At 39.7% G+C, this 9,741-nt stretch overlaps 1 protein-coding gene across 1 annotated transcript; it reads right to left on the bottom strand.

Moving 5' to 3' along the window:
- Positions 1–977: 977 nt before the first annotated feature.
- LOC145458847 (cilia- and flagella-associated protein 77-like) lies at positions 978–7,389 on the bottom strand. Its single transcript, XM_080337348.1, has 5 exons — positions 7,230–7,389; positions 4,971–5,186; positions 2,189–2,410; positions 1,292–1,399; positions 978–1,233 (listed from the first exon to the last, which is right to left on the bottom strand). The coding sequence occupies exons 1-5, from the start codon at positions 7,290–7,292 to the stop codon at positions 1,105–1,107; spliced, it is 738 nt and encodes a 245-aa protein (XP_080193474.1). The 5' UTR covers positions 7,293–7,389; the 3' UTR covers positions 978–1,104.
- Between the last annotated feature and the right edge of the window lie 2,352 nt (positions 7,390–9,741).

Below are 9,741 nucleotides of genomic sequence, written 5' to 3' on the forward strand. Positions count from 1 at the left end.
AATAAAACTAATGTCTTCAGCAGTCTTTGTTCAGTGTTTTGGTGATACCTTACTGCTGTGCAAACAAAAACGCCTGATTCATGGTATGCCATACAAGGTTAGTGGTGTGGGATCTGTGCAACATGACTAGTGCTAGTCAGATCTTTCCCCTTTGTCTTTTAAGGATAGGTGTATGAACAACACAATTAACAGTTGAACTTCAGATTGCGATGTTTCATCACATCACTGCATATGAATAACACAATTAACACGTTTGAACTACAGATAGCGATGTTCCATCACATCACTACGTATGAATAACATAATTAACGCCTTTATTCTACAAATAGCATGCTTCATCATATATATACTAGATTGTTGGAGACCAACAGTTTCAACGATATTTTAATGGTAACCACGGCACCATTTTATGTTGCTGAAACACTTCAAAATCGTTTTTTCATTGAGATGGTTCCTTTTCCTGAAGACTCCTTTGGGTAAAGAACTTGGATACACGATATATTCGGGTGTTTTTTCAAATATGAATATATTATTGAATAAGCTAGATCTGCATAGCAAAATTCATTTGGGCCAAACGATTCGTCAGTCAAAGTATGTGTCGAAGGTGTATATGATTTGAGGGATTTTTACAGGAAAATGGGTTGTGTAAGGTGATTGTGATTATTTCACTCATTACAACGAAGTAAATATTTATCATCTCAGCATTTATGGAATATTGGATAAGTGTTAAGCAATTTGACTTGAATAAGCAAAAAACTCAGTTACAATGTATTGATTAACCGGTATTCAAGTAGGGGTGCATCACGACCAGATACCTATGCAACTCTTTCTTTGAATTGACAAAGAGGTTCTCGCCTTCTCGGCCTAACAAAAAATATGCCAATTGGTCTCTTGATGCATGCTAGTTGTGTTAATGATGAAGTATCCTATCAATTTTGACACCAACCAACTCATGCAATCTGTTTGTTCTACCAAACTGCTTCTGAATATATTTATTCAAAAAATCATAAGAGACGTGAAGACAGAAGACAGTCATTACCGGTAGACTTCAGGCACATTTATTAAAGATCAGATAGTTTAAAATTGTAGCTCTAAATTTGTAAATTAACTTTTTGCAGCTTCATAAATTCCGTGTCCGAATACTCCGGTGCGTGAGGTGGCGTCAGTTTGGTGGTGCTTAAACGCAACGTCACGCTCTGCTGGAGATCTGAAGGTTTCCAGATGGGCCGATATCTAGCAACGAACAACATTGATGGCATATAATTCTGGCTGACGCAAAATGTTGGCTTACCCCAGTTTGAAATTTGGGCATATGCCAAAGTGGTGGTGATTCAACAGGTGGCTGGAATTTCCTTAGCAACGATGCTCTGGTCTCGTGTATCTTTCCGTCGAGCTTTTTCTGAAAATGTGGCCACGCGTCAAGTGTTGGTACATAAAGACCCCTACACAATATTCTTGTTCTGAAATTGCAAAGTGCATCTTATCAACTAACGCAGAATGATTGAAGACACTTACAAATGAAGCAATTTCGAAAACAAATTCAGCTATCATGATACATGTGTATTTAAGCCCAGTAGATATGACAATTTCACACAAGGAGGTGATCCAAACACCCCGAAACTACCTTCTACTTTATAAAATTAAAAGTCTAAAATGTAATTTTGCCATAAAAAGTGTCAAGAAGTGAAAGTACCTTAGTTCAAAACAACCACTTGATGTTCAATTGCTGAGCGCTGTACCTTTTCCGGAAGTACAAAAAGAGACGCTTTGCAGTACAGAACATGATACATTTGAATGATATATTCATATGTATTATGAGGTTCTGTACTCCATAACCACTCGAATAAGTTGGCAAAGCATAGTCGAGTACCCCAAAAAAGTAGAAGTACTTCATTACTGACCATTTCTCGTTGGAGATAATAAAAAAAATCACATCTGACTGCAAAACAAATGCTACATTCAAACTGTAAATTATTGCCACTTTACATTCGTCACACAACAAAATTGCGATACGCTTACTCGCGAAGATGTGTCGTCTGAAATCCGAACACGAAATCCGGTGAGAGGAAAACTATTTTTTGGAATCTAAGATATTCGTGACACAACCAAATAACTTCGAGCATTTCTCGACTTGGCTTAGTACACACGAATTTGTCCGCCTCTCCAAATTGATAAAGACATGCGCCACCTGCTGGAAAGATCGGGCTCTTCTCGCCATTTCGGCTTCACGCCTTCGAGCCAGCCACTTCTCTTGGTATTTATGCTCAAGCAGATCGAATACCGGTGTAGAAGGTCTGGTGCTTATGCCGAAAGTAACGTCCGGCGGGATCCTTCTTGTCATCGCGTTGATTTTCTCATCGTCCGTGACGCGTCTTCTTACGTCGTGGGTTGCGCGGTATTGAAATTGTTCCTGCGATAAGGAGAGGTGGTCGTCAGTACTGGTATTTGTAAAAATAGGGCCACAAACTGTTAGGAGTGAGAAAATTAATACATTATCAAAGCGAGGCAATCGATATAATCCAAGAAGAGTTATAAATGAGTTAAAACAGTGGGTTGAACATGACTTAAATTCGAAACTGAACAGTGAAAATAATGACTTGGACTCGGACTCGAGTCACAGTACTATGACTCGGACTCGGCCCTTTGCTCTCTGACTTGGACTCAACTTGATTCGAGTCAAAACTATAAAAGTGAGATTGACCTGTGACTCGGCACCTCGTGACTTGGTTACAACCTTGCGAAATAGTCACCGCTGTTACTCAAGCTGAAGTAGACAAAGTAAAAAAGTAAGTATTCTAGACCTACTTTTGCCTACTAAACCGTTAAGCAAAAGTAGAAGTAGTTTAGTATCATAACCACTTGATTAAGTAACGCAAGTAGCCAAACCTATTCGGGTATTCCAAAAACGTGGAAGTATTTAAAATCAATACTGACCACCTCTGGATGTCACTGTCCATTTTTGTGTCGATGACGGGACATATGAAATCGGAGAAAAACAGTTGCGCTTCACCAAAAGTCACAATATCACAAAACTCAGGTGCTCTAGTACAAATAATATCGTAAATTTATACTCAAAGTAGCAAGCAAGTGATTAAAAAAGTAAGTGCCAGGGCGAACTTAGTTTATGTAGTATTCTCAAATCGAAACTACTTTGGCAAGTGGCGCAAGTAGCCTAACCATAAAATGAATTCAAGTACTTTTCAACGGTTGCCCGACATGAGCAATGAGCATGCGACACTTTGGCGTGTGGCTTCACAACCCCAAAACTTACCCTAGCCCTGAAATTAACCCTTATATGTATATATATCCAAACCTAGGGTTACCATACTTTCGTCGCTAAATTCCAGACACTCTCTAGCGCCTGCTAGATGGTTTCTAATGAGGTATGAACTAGAGGTCGACCGATTATCGACCTGACCGATATTTGGAACTTTCCCGATTATCGATATTTAGTATATAAAAAAAACTCAAAAATATTGGAAATTCAATGCTCCGTGTTCTCAATCTCAAGAAATCGGCGAATCAAAGGGCGATACGTGACAGATTTACCCTTGCAGGACGAGTTTAACTGGGCGAGCATGAGCATGAGCATACAGAGAAACTATGCTTCCTGCATTACAATCAACCTCTACTGGACTGATCTGCAATTCTGTATCACGTTTTGCTTATTGGGTTATCACAAATTTCACTCTCTCTCTCTCTCTCTCTCTCTCAATGAATGTGCACAATTAATCAGTAATTCTTCTTAATTTCAGTTTTCTCGTTTGTTGTTCAGCTTTCTGTGACATGTTCAAGTGTCATCTTGTTTAATACATGATATTTTTGACGAAATGGTTCACTGCTCCTTCCATATTAAAATCGACCTATGATATCGGTTATCGGCCTTGTGAGTGTGTCGATAATCAGCATCGGCCTGCAAACATCAATATCGGTCGACCTCTAGTATGAACTAAACATTGAACACGTATGACGTCACACTAGCAACGCTTTGTCTATCGATTGTATACAGGAGTAGATTTTTTAACATAGGTTGTGAATTACCGTAACCAGGCTATTGCGATATCTCCATAATTTGAGCCCTGGTGTTGGCTAAGGTCGGAATTCTCATTTGGTGTACAACAGACTATTTCACGGGCCGAATGAAATTGTCTGACCGCCGGCCGTTGTGTCTGACAGCCCTGCTATACTGTTACGTCGGTGCAGACCGTGCAGATATGAGGTTTTGTGTTGTAGCCAGGACCGAAACAACACTTTTAAACCAACTCCGTCATTTCCAATTTGAAAATGTTCCATGGCCCACCTCAAAATATGGTAATGTGATTACTAACAACAAGATCAGCACCTTTGTTCAGACTTACTCGCGTCCTATGTTGGAAGCTGATTAAGTTCAACACCTCCAGTGGAAATATACAGTTCTCTTACAATTGCTATTACAGTAAACAATGGTTATTTTAATTTATTTTTATTGTATTTTTTGCGAGGACAGGGGTACCCATAGTAAAATCAACATATGTGACACTAAATCGCGCGCAGCGCCAAGAAAAATATCAAGTTGCATAAATCTTCCCAAAAATATGATATTGTTTATGTTGATTTACGAAGAAAAAATTTCAGCTCCCTTCAAGCCTTCAAAATTCCGTACATTTAGGAATATTTCAGAATTTCCTTCCGGACACAGTTTAAACAGTGAAATTCCGGATATGTTCAAGAAATTCCGGACGTATGGCAACCCTATCCTAACCCCCAAACCTAAACCCACCCCAATCCTCATAAACCTTGCCAGGTCTTAACCTAAAATTTCACCCACATGCTCAAATGACGTATGTCCAATTGTCGCATTCTGCAGTGTCACATGCTCCTGTGTCCACAGACAATTCGCAACAGTAGAAGTACTTCATTACTGACTACCTCTGGTGATAAGCGAAAAGCCTTCTTGAAATCGAGAAAAATCGTAGTTGAAAAAACCGAACCTTTGCTGTTACTAATCCGGTAGCAACTGCGCCCTTGTTTAATGCAATAAAATCACGTTCCCTTGCTTTCTTTTCTTGCTTGCGTATATGACTTATCGGTTCCCTTATCGTCATGGCCTCGGCGGCACCACCGTCTGATGGCAGATTGGGTCGGCCGTAAATAAACTGGTCATTTGGCAGCGTGAAGCATCTCTTCATCGGCTTTCCGAGTTCTGCCTGAAATGGACATAAAACACTTGAAATTACGACAACACTTGATCACAGAGCACATGTGTTACTTATTCCGGTACAGCAAATCTAATACATTGTAATATGCGGTAGGGGAAAAGGATATTTTTGATTTACAGACAAATTTTATGCGACATGGGCTGGGGACAATTTTGAGTCACAGTCACGGGACTCCATTCAAACAAGTCAGGTGCAAAGTTGGTTTCACAATTTTCTATCGTGACGCGTTGTGGATTAGAGATGTTGCTTCAATTTATGAAGTCTATGTTGTAGAAAAATGTTAATGACTGCCAATCGGATGGAAATATCTTATATATATATTTATTTATACAGAGTTGCAATAGTAGTGATAAAACTGACAAGAGTCGGGAGTGTAGATGCGTGAAAATTTGTGCGACTTCACAGCTCTGAGTAAGACAGTATTACGATGACCAGATCAAAAACAAGCACAACAGAAAATCTTTTGAATAAACCCAAACTTTTTGTGTCTCTTGAGAGAGAGAGATATCAGATTTATTTTCGCCTGGACCATCGAGATGCTTTGACGAAGGAAATGCGATACGACCTTCAAGCAAGGTCATCTAGTCTGCACCACCGTATTTTCTCCTCCATACTATCTGTGGATGCTGAGCGCCATACTATCTCGCTCGCTTGAGGCCATGATAACAAGCATATAAACAGAGGTGACAAACTTTTTGAGTTCAACAAGGTAGCCTATGGTACCGTGAATGCTGTTTTGAAAGCTATATTCAAGTTAGTAAGCCTACCTACTACAACCATCTATTCAAAATAAATTGGCAGAAAATATAGTTCCTCAAGCAATGATAAACATGAAAGACAATGGCATTTTGACTACTAAGGGGTTAGTTCTACTTCCAGGATGTTTACTTCCCTACTAAGGTTATTAGTTGCTGATATGAGAGAGCACATGATGAAAATTCGAATTGCTGTATGAGACTCTAAATGTCATAATCGGAATTATTAGCGGTTCTATTACGTGCAACCAATCAATTCAAACAATGTATAGAATGCATTGTAGTGAACAGATGTGAGGAATGAGGATGTTGAAGGACCAAGTACGGCCTATCAATCTAACATCCAGCCAAGCCTACTAGTTTTATTGCCCGATGTAACAGTTCAATTCTCACGTTGGTATTGGGTAATCTCTGAGCTTTTTTGTAAAGGCGGCTTAAGAGCAATGACACGGGGGAGCAGATCATTTATACCTCCACCACTTTGACACGAGCTACAGCGGAGACTCGAACCGCAGTTGCTGATGGTGTCGGATTACTCCACTAACTCCTCTGCTTTCCATGTCAACTGCCCACGTTTCGCAGTATTGTCTACCGATACATTCGTACTAATAACAACTAAAATATCAACTGCAATCTCCATCCAAAAAAATTACCGAGACTTTTTAATTTTCAACCACAATTTTTCCTCTTGACACGAAATCCCACCACAAAGATCTACATACATATCAAAACCCTCAAAGACAGGGCTGTGGCTCAGAGCTATAATGGTTCAGCAGGCTGCTGCATAATAATCAATTACAATTAACGCAATAAACATTAAACATGAATTTGTTCTTGTTACAATTTATGGAATATTTTGCTCATTTGTCTCTAATTGTGTTGTGTACATCACTTGGGAATCTATATAGCTTCCATTCTATGTTGTTTTGAATATAAAAAAAGAATATTTGTGTTTGGTTATATTTGATACAATGTGACTGACATAACCATGACCAAGATATGGGCGAAAGAAAATGAAAATCTTACTAAAACTTTATTTTCCCAAGATGTTAAAAAAAGCTACTCTGATTTCTAAGCAACGACACACATTTGTCACAGGACTATGAGATTGGGATTAAATTATTGATCTTGTATTTCATGAATTCTGGAGAGTTCGAGATATGCAATTATATATTCATTGTGGCGATTGATTATTCTGATAGCACAATAACATATGAAATGGAATCGGTTACGCTATCATAACACCATAAAATTGTGACCCAGTGAATATACATACCTTGATCAATAAAGGATTTTCATTCATGGAATCTCTGTATATTCCTAACCTTGGCTCCTCCATGGTGTCTCTTAACGGGGAAACTATATAAGTAAACGAGGTAACCACAATCAGGCACGAGACAGTCCGCTGTTCTGCATCATTATGTTTGGCGGAATTATAGCTGTCATAGCAACCAAAATCATTGGAGCATGATTTGCTTATGTTGTAGTTACTGGAGCGAAGAATCAAATCGACAAATCACACATGCGGGTTCGTCGATCACTTTTATTAATATTTTCTTCATTTCAAAACATCACAAGACTGCGATACAATGAAAAGATAGGAAGGTGTCGAAACAACTTGGAGTAGCCTTCAAGATCAGACACCCACCTTAGCCTAGGCGAAGTAAAGAAGAGCCATGCACAGTACACACTGCACAGTGCACACTCAATGAAAATTAAACAGTATATTCATATTGAAATGAACCCGAATATTTTCGGCTGACACTCGTCAGGGGTAATCGTCAGCAACTAGTAGAGAATTGGAAAGAACATTGTATATCAACAATCGTATCACAAAATATGACGTCACCAGCATGAAATTTCGAATGAGAGAGCGTTCAATGTACTATTTTTAGGTGATACACGAACTCCTTTTGTTGACAGAGTTTTGGTTGGTGTATTTTGATAAAAGTTGATTCCAAGGCACACAAATGGAATTGTGAACGGCCTCGACCTACGATTCGAAATCGGTCGTCTCGATAATTATTCGCACAAATCGGATTATCCAACAGATGTTTGCCGATGGCAGAATTAATGGCCTTTGATCGATCAGCATCAATCTTAAGTGGATGAGTTAAGGGTGAGCTTTTCACATCGCGTGACGCACGTGTTCTGATAAATCTGGGGACATGTTGGTTTATGCGGTCCTGCAGACGTCTTGACGTTCTTCCCACGTAGCCACAATCACAGTGGCACTCAATGAAAAGTAATTCAGAGAATATAAGACGCAAGCGACAAAATGAGGTGGCATGTGGCGGAGGGCGCGAGGTCGATGTTAGGTTGTGGTCCGGTAATTCTGAAGGCTGGCTAGTAGGGTTTTTGTGTTATTGCGAATCTAATTATATATTGCGAACAATCCAATCACAGTCACTACTCACATTCTATAATCCAACAGTCCTCGATTATGTCACGTCCAGAACGCGCCCACCTTCATGATCACATCTTAGATGAAGAAACAGATCAGATTCAATCAGATTCTGCTGAATGAATATCACATAACCAGCGTTTTGGGGTTATTGGTTCACGTTTTTCGACATTCGATTTTACCATTTCTGACATCCGTACGTCACTTCGATTGATCGCTCATATCTGAATTATTTTGTGTGTGATTCATTCAGTGTTGTATGCCTCCTTTCAACATATTCTAGTTTACACTAGTATCTGTAAAGTGTAAACTGTACAATTTATATAGATCGGTGCTGTCAACCATTAGGGGGTGGAGTAATTGACTTTACAAAGTGGGAGACTTGTCGCAGTAGGCTAACCCGCCGCCATTAGCATTTGAGACTGCAGTTCCCGCCTATAGCCTGTAGCACGCTTTTCAGTATCAGTGTCAGTTAATTGATAATTTTATCATTTCAAAACACCACAAGACTGCAATGCAATGAAAATATTGTAAGTTGTCGATTAAAGACTGGGACTAGTTTTTTTAAATCAGACACCCACCTGGGCTTACACCAGGGGTTCCCAACCTGACCCTCTAGTGCGCCACGGTTTTTTTTCAGGGGTCATGAAGAAAAGTGAAAAATCTAGGATGTTATTAATCAGCCTTTTTGATAAATCGGAAAGAACTCGACTGACTCGAGTCAACACTGCCATGAAGTGAGATTGACTTGTGAGTTGTGACGCGGAACGTTGTGACTTGGTTACAACCCTGCTCATCCCTCGTTCCCTGATGAGTGGAACAGTATCCCGCCGGCCATCCGACAGTCGACGAGCATGTCCAGTAGGGCTCTTCAAAAATGATTTTTTTCTCAAATCGTACTGGCTACTTGATAAAATTGTTAGGTTACCTAATTTAAGCCTACACACAAAATTTGGTTCAATTCCAGCCAGTAACCGCTTTGCTACAGGAGAGATAGGCCTACAAGCAATGAGAGATTTTTCAACAGACACATAAAGGACACTCGAAAAACATGGTCAGGACTTAACTCTCTCCTACATCGAAAAAAAGGCCATATAAGTCTGTTTCGGAAATTGTGAATTCGGATACCGGAAACAAACTTTCAGACCCGACGGCCATCGCGAATCACTTCAATGAATATTTTTGTAACGTAGGCCCAAATATTGCTTCTTCTATTACAAAACCTGTGTCGGCCAGGTCAGAGGTGAGATCGATATCCCAGTCAATTGTGCTTGAACCTACGACCAAATACGAAGTAGAAGTAGCCATCCACAAACTGAAATCGCACAAGGCCGACGGCTATGACCAAATCCCATCATGGTTTTTAAAAATGATAAGCCTGCAT

Source organism: Botryllus schlosseri, chromosome 16, assembly GCF_051294905.1.
Source record: "Botryllus schlosseri isolate E-star chromosome 16, Bs_hap1, whole genome shotgun sequence".
Classification (NCBI taxonomy): domain Eukaryota; kingdom Metazoa; phylum Chordata; class Ascidiacea; order Stolidobranchia; family Styelidae; genus Botryllus; species Botryllus schlosseri.

Coding starts and splice junctions, on each gene's coding strand:
- LOC145458847 (XM_080337348.1), bottom strand. CDS start 7,292: ATGGAGGAGCCAAGGTTAGGAATATACAGAGATTCCATGAATGAAAAT. Junction 2,411..4,970: donor CCGGATTAGTAACAGCAAAG/GTTCGGTTTTTT, acceptor TCCTTATCGCAG/GAACAATTTCAATACCGCGC. Junction 1,234..1,291: donor TGCCCAAATTTCAAACTGGG/GTAAGCCAACAT, acceptor GTTCGTTGCTAG/ATATCGGCCCATCTGGAAAC.